At 37.5% G+C, this 13,662-nt stretch overlaps 1 protein-coding gene across 2 annotated transcripts in view; it reads right to left on the minus strand.

Moving 5' to 3' along the window:
- Positions 1-13,662, minus strand: part of C3H8orf34 (chromosome 3 C8orf34 homolog) — a 479,559-nt gene that overhangs the window by 120,113 nt on the left and 345,784 nt on the right. For both annotated transcript variants that reach the window (XM_052175408.1, XM_052175406.1), the window contains exons 9-10: positions 13,571-13,656; positions 2,020-2,096 (exon numbers count right to left, since the gene is read on the minus strand). In XM_052175408.1, coding sequence (XP_052031368.1) covers positions 2,020-2,096; positions 13,571-13,656 — 163 coding nt within the window. The remainder of the gene's footprint in view (positions 1-2,019; positions 2,097-13,570; positions 13,657-13,662) is intronic.

Genomic DNA, 13,662 nt, shown 5'->3' on the forward strand with positions numbered 1-13,662 from the left:
GTATACAAAAGATAGCTAAGAATAAGCCACCAAGCCAGTGAACAGCATCCCTTCATAGCTTTTACTTCAAGATTCTTCTTGAGTTTTTGACCTGATTTCACTCAGTTGTAGACTGTAATCTAGAGGCTTTATACCAAATAAGCTTCATCCTCCCCTAAGTTGATTTGGTCAGATTATTTTAGGATAGTAACAGAAAGGAATCTAAAGTAGTTACTAATATCTGAGTATTAGTTAGAAGAAAAACATCAGTTTTAAGCTGTCACTCTATGAATAGAACTAAAACTAACAGTTAGAGAGAAGGTGTAAGGTACACAAGAAATTTAATAGGAATACAGTGTTCCAAAAATGGTCTAGTGACTGAGCTTCCTGGGTCTATTTTCTTACCTATGGTTATCCATAGTGAGGACAAGAGGTAGGATAATGGCTGGAAATGCAGCGGGAAGGGTATGAAGTAACCAGTTGCTATATTAAATTAACATGGCTCTGTTTCTAGGGCTCGAACATGCCTAACTCACTGTCTGGGAATTATTTCTGAGTCACACCGTTAATATAACAGGCATGTATTATGGAACTACTATGTTCAGAAAAGAGAAGTAGAAAACAAAACATATGTATCTTTAATACATTTGCATTATGGTAGAAGGATATGGATAATAAACAAAGTAGTAGGTTATAGATTATGATGCAGTGTCAAATAAACGTGAGAAGAACCACAAAAATATAAAAGTCTAATAAAGATCAGAAAAGCTATAGTGAGAAAGTAATATTTTAGAAAAGTGGCATTGCTTTATTTAGTATTTTTAGAATTAATTTTACTATGACATCTAATAGTAAAGATGATAACCTTAAAGAAGTACTGTATAGTTGGAGTGATATTGCATCATAGTTAGCGACATGGCTTATTGTGCACACACCTAAATTTCATGATTACTTCAAAATGTGTTTATAAACAGGGTTCTAAAAGAACTAATTCTCTGGAACATAGTTACTACAGCAGATTGACCCTAGTGTCAGAGTGGATCCTGGCAACTCATCTTGGATGAAGGAAGGAACTGGAACAACAGCAGCAGTGAAAGGGGAAGAACATGGAGACAAGGGAAGAAAACAGACATTGATCACCACAGTCAGTAGAAGTTAACACTGCCTCACACTTCTATCTCCAGAACCAGAAGGAAATCCTCTGTTGTTTATCCCACTTGCTCTGTGGTACCTTGGGGAAACGCAAGCACACATACAGAAGAGATGAACCCTGTGAACACTTTATAAAAGTAAAACACTGCACTAGCCTGAGCATTAGAACAATTCAAAATCTTTTAAATGCTTTTATATTCAGAATTTACATAGAGATTTCTCGGTTTCCTGTGTTTATTCTTTTAACCCTGAATTTCATTGAAAGTCAGAAATCCCATTACACCCTGGTGAAGTGGTAGCAAAAGTCACAAGGACTCCACACCAGATGATAGCACACATTAAGGAATATGTCAGCTTAAAAGATAGAGAAAACAGTTACTTTTCTGTTAGGATCCATATAGTTCAGTTGGTTGAAGTTGGATGTGGTAACTCACAAGCTTTTAGAATGTACCCATGCTCTAGTTACAGCAGATCTTTCAGCAACTACTCTCTGACTTAGTCAGGCTTCTCACAACTGCTAAAGGAGCTTGACACAGCCCTGCAGTGGATTCAGTAAAGTGGTCCCCTGCTGCTGTGAGAGCTCTCCACTTTACAGAGAATAGTGGATGTTATTCAAGTATTCTTTATAAAAAGAATGCTCATTTCTGTTCTCTGTGTTCTTCGGGATGTGTTCTTAGTGCTCTCTCTCTCTCTCTCTCTCTCTCTCTCTCTCTCTCTCTCTCTGTCTCTCTCTCTCTCTCTGTCTCTCTCTCTCTTTCTCTGTGTGTGGGTGTGGGTTTGTGTGCGTGCACACACACACACCCACACACACCTCCACGCGCATGGATGTTTTTGCTGTTTCTGTACATGTTACAGATTTAACAAAAGCAAACAAATTAATATACTTACCTGTTCTGTTAAATTAGATGTTTTCTCAAAATCTTCACCTTCCTCCATTAGAGTTTCTTCTGTCCCACGTAAAGAATCTATTTTAATTTTTAAAAATAAAAGTTACACATTGCACTGCTGGGGCAGTCTCCTCCTCGCTGATCTGCTCCCATTAAGACATCATGTCCTGACTCATCCTAGAGGATTAGCTGCACTCAGAGCAGTTGGTAAGAACTCCCCCACCTCACACCCACCCCCTGAAGTCCCAGAGCTGCCTCTGGGAGCCCAGTGAACTCAGGACCCATCACCCATCCAAACCCCTGCCCTCCTGAATACCCCTCCACTTCCACCCCTTCCACCCAGTCCTTTCTGCTGGGGCAGACTCCTAGCTGGTCTGCTCCTGTGCAGACACCATAACCTGATCAATCCTGGACGATCTGCTGCACTTAAAGCAATTGTGGATAAGCAGCTCTCAGAGCAGTTGACTGTGAGCTGGTGTGCTTCCATAAAGATATCCTAGAGGATCTACTGCAGTCAGAGCAGTTGACATCACAGGCATGCAGGGCAATGGATCAGACAGACTGAAAGCCTCTCTGGAGTTCTGCTGCACACAGAATCAGAAACCACAGTCAGTAGGCCTCCCCCTGAAGAACATCTTCACACAGAACAACAGCTTGACTGCTCCACTGATCCAACAGTCTGATGACCACTAACCAAATCTACTGCAGCCAGAGTAACAGATCAGCAGCTTCTCTGCTCCTCTGAGGAGCCCCCAAGTAGAAGGTCTCACAGGTGGTCTATTACAGCTAAGACCGAAGGCCTTCCAGGAGACTTGAGGCAGCCCAGGGATAAAAGAGGCAGACTCCAGGCAAAGTCACCCAGACCAGCAAACACTAGGGATAACCAGATGGTGAGAGGCACGAACAAGACCATAAACAACAGAAGCCAATACATATGGGCATCATCAGAGCCCAGTTCTCCCACTACAGCAAGCCCTTAACATACTAACACACCTGAAAATCAGGAAGCTCACCTAAAATCCTATCTCATGAAGATAATAGAGTCCTTTAAGGAGGATACACATAACTCACTGAAAGAAACATAGAAAAATACAGGTAAACAGGTAGTGGAACTTAAAGAGGAGACAAATAAATCCCTTAAGGAAATACAGGAAAACACAATCAAGCAGGTGAAAGAATTGCATAAAGCAGTATAAGACCTAAAAGTGGAAGTAGAAACAATAAAGAAAACACAAATGGAAGCAAACCTGAAAATGGAAAACAGACATCTACAGAACATTTCACCCTAAAACAAAAGAATACATCTTCTCAGCAATTCATGGGTGCCTTCTCCAAAATTGATTATATAATCTGTCACAAAGCAACCATCATCTGATATAAGAAGATTTAAATAATCCCAAAAATCCTGTCTGATCTCCATGGCCTAAGGCTGGTCTTCAATAACAGCAAAAACAACAGAAAGCCCACATACACAAGTAAATTGAACAACTCTCTACTCAGTGATAACTTGGTCAAGGAAGAAATAAAGAAAGAAATTAAAGACTTCATGTAATTTAACGAATATGTTGACATAACATACCCAAATGTATGAGACGCGTTGAAAGCAGTGCTAAAAGGAAAATTCATAACACTAAGTGCCAGGTTAAAGAAACTAGAAAGATCTTACACTAACTTAACAACACACCTGAGAGCTTTAGAACAAAAAGAAGCAATCTCACCCAAGAGGAGTAGAGGGGAGGGCATACTCCAAACTCACCCAAATACAAACAAAGAGAACAATATAAAAAATAAACAAAACCAAAATCTGGTTCTTTGAGTGAATCAACAAAATAGATCAACCCCTAGACAAACTAACTAAAAGGCTCAGAGGCAGTATCCAAATTAAGAAATCAGAAATGAAAAAGAAGACAAAACAACAGAAATGGAGGAAATTAAAAAAAATCATCAGATCCTACTATAAAAACCTATACTCAACAAACCTGGAAAATCTAGATGAAATGGATAGTTTTCTAGACAGATGCCACATACTAAAGTTAAATCAAGTGCAGGTAAACTATAAAAACAGGCTCATATTGCACAAAGAAATAGAAGTCATTAAAATACTCCCAACCAAAAAAAGTCCAGGGCCAGATGGAGTTAGTACAGAAATCTACCAGACCTTCAAAGAAGACCTGATACCAACATCCTTCAAGCTATTTCATAAAATAGAAACAGAAGGAACACTACCTAACTTGTTCTTTGAAGCCACAGTTACTCTGATACCTCAACCACACCAGGACAAAACTAAAAAAGAAAACTTCAGACCAATCTCACTTATGAATATCAATGCAAAAATACTCAATAAAATTCTTGCACACCAAATGCAAGAACATATCAAAACCATCATTCACCATGATCAAGTAGGCTTCATCCCAGAAATGCAAGGTTGGTTCAATGTGTGAAAAACCATTAATGTAAACCACTATATAAACAAACTCAAAGGAAAAAAATCACATGATCATCTCTTTAGATGCAGAAATAGCATTTGAAAAAATACAACACTCCTTCATGTTAACAGTATTGGAGAGATCGGGAATTCAAGGTCCATACCTAAGCATAATAAAAGCAATATACAGCAAAACAACAGCCAATATAAAATCAAATGGAGAGATACTTGAAGAATCCCACTAAAATAAGAGGCAAGACAAGGATGACCACTCTTCCCATTAGCTATTCAACATAGTACTCGAAGTGCTAGTTAGAACAATAAGACAACAAAAAGAGATTAAGGGGATACAAATTGACAAAGAAGAAATAAATGTATCACTATTTGCAGATAATACGATTGTACACATAAGCGACCAAAAAAAAAATTTCTACCAGAGAACTGCTCCATCTGATAAACAACGTCAGCAAAGTGGCAGGATATAAAATTAACTCAAATAAATCATTAGCTTTATGAAAATGATAAATAGGCTGAGAAAGAAATTAGGGAAACAACTCCCTTCGCAATAGACACAAATAATGTAACATATCTTGGGGTAATTCTAACCAAACAAGTAACAGACCTGTATGACACTAACTTCAAGTCTCTTAAGAAAGAAATCGAAGATCTTAGAAAATGGAGAGACCTTCCATGCTCATAGAATGGCAGAATTAATATAGTAAAAATGGTGATGCTACCAAAGCCAATCTACAGATTCAATGCAATCGCAAGCAAAATCTCAACACAATACTTCAAAGACATGGAAAGAACAATTCTCAAATTCATCTGGAAAAGCAAAAAACCCAGAACAGCCAAAAAATTCTTAACAATAAAAGAATGGCTGGAGAAATCACCATCCCTGACCTCAAGTTTTACTACAGAGAAATAGTGATTAAAAACTACATGGTATTGGCAAAGAGACAGACGTGTTGATCAATGGAAGAGAATTAAGACCCAGAATTAAAACCACATACTTACAGATACTTGACTTTTGACAAAGACACCAAAAATAAACAGTGGGGAAAGAAGAGAGCATCTGCAATAAATTGTGCTGGTCTAAATGGCTGTCTTTATGTAGAAAAATGAAAATAGAAACATACTTGTCACTTTGCACAAAGCTCAAGTCCAAGTGGATCTAGGACCTCACCATCAAACCAAATACACTGAATCTAACAGAAGAGAAAGTGGGAAAGAGACATGAACTCATGAGCACAGGGAGATATTTCCTAAACAGAACTTGAATGGCTCATGCTCTAAGATCAAGAATTAACAAATGGGACCTCATGAAACTGGAAAGCTTCTTTAAGGCAAAAATCATATTTAATAAGACAAATTGGCAACCTACAGATTGGGAAAAAATTTTTCATTAACCACACATCCTATAGAAGGTTAATACCCAAAATTTATAAGGAACTCAAGAAGCTAAGCACCAAAAATAAATAAATAAATAAATAAATAAATAAATAAATAGATAGATAGATAGATAGATAGATAGATAAATAAAAATTAAAAAAAAACAATCAAAAAATGGGGTATAGAACTAAACAGAGAATTCACAACTGAGGAATCTCAAATGGCTGAGAAGCACCAAAAAAAAATGTTCAAAGTCCTTAGTGATCAGAGAAATACAAATTAAAATGACCCTGAGATCTTACCTTATAGCAATCAGAATGGCTGAGATAAAAACCTCAGGTGACAACACATTTTGGGGAGGATGTGGAGAAAGAGAAACACTCTTCCATTGCTGGTGGGATTGCAAACTTACACAACCACTCTAGAAATCAATCTGGAGGTTCCTCAGAAAATTGGAAATAGGTCTACCTGAAGATCTAGCTCTACCACTCTTGGGAATATACGCGAAAGACACCCCACCATGCCACAGAGGTACATGATCCACTGTGTTCATAGAAGCCTATTTGTGATAGCCAGAAGCTGGAAAGAACCCAGATGTCCCATGACAGAAGAATGGATATAGAAAATGTGGTTCATACTAAGTGAGGTAACCCAGTCTCAAAAGATCAATCATAGTATATACTCACTAATAAGTGGATATTAGCCTGGAAAACTGGAATACCCAAAACATAATCCACACATCAAATGAGGTACAAGAAGAACGGAGGAGTGGCCCCTCGTTCTGGAAAGACTCAGTGTAGCAGTATAAGGCAAAACCAAAACAGGGAAGTGGGAAGGGGTGGGTGGGAGAATAGGGGTAGGGAAGGGGGCTTATGTGACTTTCGGGGAGTGGGGGACCAGAAAAGAGGAAATCATTTGAAATGTAAATAAAAAATATATCGAATGAAATTAAAAAAAAAGATTAAAAAAAAAGAAAATGTGGTTCATTTACACAATGGACTGCTACTAAGAATGAGGACATCCTGAGTTTTGCAGGCAAATGGATAGAACTCGCAAATATCATCCTGAGTGAGGTAACTCAGACTTAAAATGACATGCATGGTATGTACTCACTAATAAGTGTATAGTAGCCAAAAAAAAAAGTATGCAATACCCATACCCAAGATACAGTCCACAGAACTCAAAACGGTCAACAAGCTGAAGGGCCCAAGTGAGGATGCCTCAGTCCCATTTGGGAGGAAGAAGAAAGCATTCACAAGTGGGGAAAGTGGGGAGAGGGGGAGGGAAAGTGAAGGGATGGGGGTGAGGGGCAGAGGGGAACCTGATCTGGGATTGGTTGAGGGAAAAAGATCCGAAGCCCTGAAGGCCAGCAGAAGGACTTGAAACAGGCAACCTCAGGAGGTAGGAGGTTGGAGGGAGCCCTCCAGAATGCACCAGAGACCTGAGAGGCTAGAGACTCTCAGGACTCAAAGGGAGGGACCATAGATAAAATGCCTGACAGTAGGGAAAGAGAACTTACAGAGCCCGCCTCCAGCAGAAGACAGGGCATCAAATGAGGGAGGAGGGTGACATCTCACAGTCAAAATTCTCATACATAATTGTTCCTGTCTGAAAGAACTACAGGGAAAGAAACAGAGAGGTACCTGAGAAAAAGAAGGTCTAGTGACAGGATTACAGTGGGATCCAGCTCAAGGGGAGGTCCCAAGGCCTGACACTATTACTGAGGCTATGGAGTGCTCAGAAAAAGGGACCTAGCATGACAGCACTCCACAAGATCCAACAAACAGTTGAAAGACTCAGATGCAAATGTCCAACCAATGCACAGAAGCTGCTGTCCCCTGTGGGTGAATTAGGGAAATGCTAAAAGAAGCTGAGGAGAAGGGTCACCCTGTAGGAGGACCAGTAGGCTCAATTAATCTGGACCCCTGAGAATTCTCAAACACTGGACCACCAACCAGGCAGCATATACCAGCTGATAGGAGGACCCCAACATATACAGCAGAGGACTGTCGGGTCTCTGTTTAATCAGAGATGATGTACCTAACCTTCAAATTATAAAAATTTGGACAGAATAGTCATGGAAAAGGGAACTCGAAAAAGCAACATTTGATATTATAGGTTATAAAACTATTTTTCCTACATAAGAGTGATAAAATTACTCCTAATGCTATTTTGCTATACCTATAGATAGCAAATGATGCCCAGCCATCATCAAAGAAGTTTTCTCCTGCAGCAGATAGGAACAAATACAGAGACCCACAGCCAGACATTATGCAGAGACTGAGAAACCTTGGAACACTCAGTCCTAAATGTGATTTCTCCATTAAAGTCTTCCCTTCAGAGCTCCTAGAACCCTCAGTAGAGGCAGAAAAGTGTAAGAGCTGGAGGAGATGGAGGACCTCAGGAGAGCAAGGCCCTCTAAATTATAAACAAAGCTCATATAAACTCAGAGACTGAGGAAGCATGCAAAGGGACTGCCTGGGTCTGTACCAGGTCCTCTGCAAACAGACTTCAATTTAGTGTATTCATGGGATTCTTAAGTGTGAGAATATGTGGGTCTCTGGTTCTTGTGCTTTCTCTTGGGCTATTCTCCTCTGTTTGTCTTCTCTGACTCAGATGTGATGATTTTTTGTTTTATCTTTTTATATTATATTATATTATATTATATTATATTATATTATATTATATTATATTATATTGATCATATTATTATTTTTTATCTCTTAGAAACCTGTACTTCTTAAATGAGAGACAGAAAGAGTATGGTTCCAGATGAGAAGGGAAATGGGAAGGGAAGGAACTAAGAAGAATAGAAGGAGGGGAAACTATAAAACTGTAATCAGAATATATTATGTGAGAAAATAATCTAATTTCAATAAAATGAAGGGGAAAAGATTATAAATAAAATTAAGTTATATTCCATCAAACTGCAAACGCTGTGTCATTTTCTAACTTGCTGTGTGTTTTTTAATTTAATGAGTTGAGATTTTTGAGTAAGACATTTACGTAATATTAAATTTTGTTTTCTATAGTAAAAACAATATATAGAAATATACACATATGTAAGACCAAGAATACTTAAATGTTTCCATGGCTTTCCTGACTGTTTAAAGTTAGAAGTATGGTGTGTGTTCTCCATTTCCTCTCAGAATATGTGGCAGCTTTAGGTAAATGTCTTTCTGCTTGATTTTGTTTGTGCTAATTCAATCATTCATTCATTCATTCATTCATTCATTTTCATCCATTCATCCATTAATGTGTATTCATTTAGTCAATAAACATGATCCCATAGGCTATGCGGTTTCAAAGTATGTTAAATCAAACAATTTTCTATTACTGTTTCATGGAATTCACTTGAATACATACACAGTATTCATTTTTTAACAAAAAAAAAAGCCATAAAGATTTACAAGGTGGCAATATCTAACTTGCTGTAACATTTTAGTTTATGTTCTGCTAGGTGCTCGTTTTAAGTATTTTGTGATTAGGAGTGTCATACCTGCTGGAGTTTATGAGATCATAGCAGTCCTAGAGTCTACCAGAGCACTTCTGTGATGGGCTTCTCAGAGCAGTTGAGAATTTTGATGTCTTACTTTATTTGAAATTTACAAGAGCAAACAGAGCCAGCCAAAGAGACTAAAAGTGTGATAGAACATCAATGTAAGAAGTTGAGCGATGAGAGATTATAAAAATAAAAATTCAGTGTCTCATGCTTGGAGGGGCAAACTTTTTAAGGTGTATGTAGTACATTTCTTGGTTAGTGCTCACTAGCAGATGGAGATATGGACAAATTGTGTTCTTTTTTTCCTGCAGAGAAATTTATCTCACAAGCAAACATGTTGTCAAGAAACATACTATAGTTATTTGATTCTTTTAATCACATAAGAAATGGTAGAAATTGTCTCTTCAGTGAAATAATGGAGTAATAAAATGATTTTATTCTTTAAAATGTGTCTTCAAACTTATTGGGTGTGCATGTTAATGGATCTAGAAGTCTTGAATGCTTGTCATAATGTTTAGTTTCAATCAGCTTCCTCTTGTCATCATTTTTACCATTGGTGTTTGTGTTCCAAGAACTTCTCTGCATAAAATTAGGCCTATTTATAGAAACACGTATCTTGAGCCAAGTTAAATACGATACCCAGTTGACCTGTAAATCACACTGCAGATATTTGGATGATGCTCGTGATTCTAAACTTTGGGGTCTCATGGTTTGACTAACTTCAGGAGGAGGGACTGTACTGAAGCAGGGACTCCTTCTTTGCAATTTCCTAATTAGGTTTTCTAATATTTGAGTGTAGAAAGAGCAGGATATAAATATTTCAAGAAAAGAGCTTAAGCTTAATGAATGCATTTTTCCAGCATATCTAGGTATAATCAAAAACATATGTATTGTTTAGTTTCCCAGGATGTTTAAGTCCCTACAGTTTTCAGTAAATGTGTATATGTAAATTGCTCAAAAGTATAGATCTATTGACAGATTGATTGATTAGACTTTTTTTTGCCTGATTTTAAACAGTTAATGGCCAAATTGTTACACAGCATCTGTGTTGCTTATTTTTATATTGAGCATGAAAGCCTTAAGAGGCATGAAATCATTTGAAGTGAGAACAAATACTGAGTAATTCAGAAACAATTAGGAGTTTAGAAAGTGGAAGCACTGCTGTGAGCTGGACATCAGGGACACTTAATATGACCTTAGGACAGATGCTCTGAGTACTCGGGGAGCAAAAGGAAGCTGCTCTCACTGAGGAAGAGGTGACCTGTGCAGAGGAACTCATGCAATATACACAAGATGAAGTGGTGAGACTAAATACACAAGATAAGTAAGAGTGGACAGCTAGCTAGCATGAGCCTCCATGTTGCCAGTCTCCATGTTGGAAGACTGCTTTCATTGTCAGGGTTTAAGACCTAACTTGAGCATGTTCATGCCTTACTTCTATAACAGATCTGAACAGATGTAAAATATTGTGCTTCCTTTGTAGGTCATCATTGGCATTGGTTTATATTCCTGTATAATTTTATTTTAAAATATTATTAGGTGATAGTCAACATGTGAAATTATATGTACATATAAAACTTCAAATAAAGTGCACAAAACTGTGTTATATGGATAAGATATGTAGTCAATATAACTTATAAGGTACAATAATTAACTACACCAAGTTTGGAACCTACCTTAAAAATCAGAGAATTCCCAACAGCCTTCACTTTGCTGTGGACTCCTTCTTTATCAGATCTCTAAGCTTCCTTAGATCTTTAAGAGAACTGATGGTTTGAATCTGTCGTTCCTTTCCTGTAGTATAGTTTCTTCACTTAGGCACATTTTCCTAGTGAACACTCACTAGAAATGTCCTCATTTTAAGCTTTATGGAAATGGTGTCTTGTGACTTCTGTTTGTCCAATCAACATTTATGATCTTAAGGCCAGACCAGTGGGGAACCCCTGTATGCTCACAGCAGCATCAAAGATCCAGCTGGCCATTCAGAACTGATTGAAATGGGCTCAGTGGCTAAGCTACATTATATCAGAGGCACCGTCCATTCTGCACAACATTTTTGCTAAACATTTACCAGCAGGCTGCTGACTTTATCCATCTTGTATGTACAGTTGCAGTGCACTCGAGAGTACTTACAGTGTAACAATTCCACAGTTCATTGGTTTCATCACCGTCGAACATCCTAACAAGGCTTATTGGCCTTCCCTGGTACATAAAGCTAGATTTTCTAAGATCTTTAACTGGATATTCAGTTTGGTGGTTTACATCATATAAATGTTTAAACCTTAATATAGCAGAAACCTTTCATCAAATTGTTTAGTAACCACCGAGTAAATCCCCATCTTTACTAGTTTTTTTCAGCTTTATTAAGTAATACCAAAGAAATAGTTATAAAACAATACTTCATTGTAGTCTCAATTTGATTTTTCCTGGTTTCTAAGGTAATGAAGCATATTTTATATATTTACTTGACATTTGTCTTTCCTCTTCTGTGACAAGTCTATTTAATCTGTTGATTATTTCTCAGTGGATTTACTGACCTTATTAAATTCAAATATGATGTGATCATCATATTTGAATACCCATCACTGAGCAATGTAAACTATACTGCAAATATATTTCGCAATGTTGTGGCTTTTTCCTTGGCATTTTTGATAGTTTTTAAGTTTTCTTTCTTTCTTTCTTTCTTTCTTTCTTTCTTTCTTTCTTTCTTTCTTTCTTTCTTTCTTTCTTTCTTTCTTTTTTTTAAAAAGGCTCCATTTTGTGGATACTGCATGTGTGTTGGTGTGTGTGGAGTATGTGAGCAGGTACATTTTTTTTTCTAAACTTTTCCATGTTATTCTATTTCAGACTGGGTCTCTCACTGCCTCTGAAGCTCACAGATGAGCTTGACTGGTTGGCCAGTGAATCCCTGGGATTTCCAGTCTCTACCCCTCCAGCATAGGTATGCCACCAGTGCATTTACAGGTGCTACCATGCTCAGGACGTGCATGGCAAGGATATGAACTCAGCCTCACATAGATGCAACAAGTATTTTCTTGCTGAGCAATCACTTCACTTCCAAAGCTCTTCATTTTCTATATTTGCTTTTAAATACCTTTTAAAACTTGAGTTAAGGTGATAACTTTAATGATAAAAATTGTACATATTGGTAGGGCACCCTGGAATGTTCTCTTGTAATACATGTAAGTTTTTGCATAAAATTAAAATATTTATGAGCCTTCATTATTTTATTCATCTGTGGTAAAATTACTCAAACATCATTTCTCTAGCGTTTGGTATGTACATTTCTGCTATTTTTCATCTCTAATGGTTATGAATTTACTGTCTGCTTTAAGATGTTCTCCATAAGTAAGGGAGATACTTTCTTAATGTGATTCCTCTAATAATCCATATACTGTAACCTGCTGGAATATTATAGAATGATAGTAATGTATCATAGATGGCACTGGAGTAGCATTCCAATTATCACTTCTTCACCAAGCATTTTGAATTAATCTACATTTAACTTCATATGATATGTCATGGAATTTGTGCTGCATCATAAGAAATGGGGATGTACTAAATAAATACTGTTAATTTAAAAAGATAATAAAGTATACAGCTGTGGTGCATGTTGTCACAGTTTTGTCAACCTGAAACAAAGTCTAGACATACCTGGTTAGTTTTGGTCAACTTAATACAAATTGGAATCATCTAGGAGGAGGAAATCGCAACTGAGCAATTGTTTCAATCAGATTTTTTTCTGGGAGTGTGTCTGTAGAGCATGGTTGCTCTTTCATGGGAGAGGGCTCTGCACTCCTTTAGAGATACTACTCCTGGGCACATGATGCTGGGCAGGCTGAGGATGCTAAGAGAAAAGTCTTATGATATCTCCAATAGGATATCACTGTTTTCCTCCAAGAAGACTAACTCGACCAATGGTAAGATAATAAGAGTAAAAGGCATGCCAATTGTCAAGGAACTCATAATGACCTTCACTTTCTACAGAGCCATGGTGGAAAATCAAATCGCAAAAAGTTAGAATTAATAGCGTGACTTCGACAGTAGCCAACATATAGTTGCCTGTTCAGAATCTGCCCTTCCTGATTCCTTTCTTCATTTGTCCTTCTGAGCCCAGGCGAGTGGAATGAACTTGTGAGTTAAGGTTTCAGGCATTTGGCTCAGGGAAGTTGTTTTAGAAACTTGCCAAGAGCTACTAAAACTTCAATAAATACTTTTGAATTTAGAACTTACCCAATGAGTCTGGGATTATCTCATCTGGAGAATGAAATGTTTGTAGTGTGTCTTCCATCCTTTCCATCATGTTGTCTCCTTGAAGCCTAAAT

The sequence above is a fragment of the Apodemus sylvaticus genome, chromosome 3 (assembly GCF_947179515.1).
Source record: "Apodemus sylvaticus chromosome 3, mApoSyl1.1, whole genome shotgun sequence".
In the NCBI taxonomy this organism is placed as follows: Eukaryota; Metazoa; Chordata; class Mammalia; order Rodentia; family Muridae; genus Apodemus; species Apodemus sylvaticus.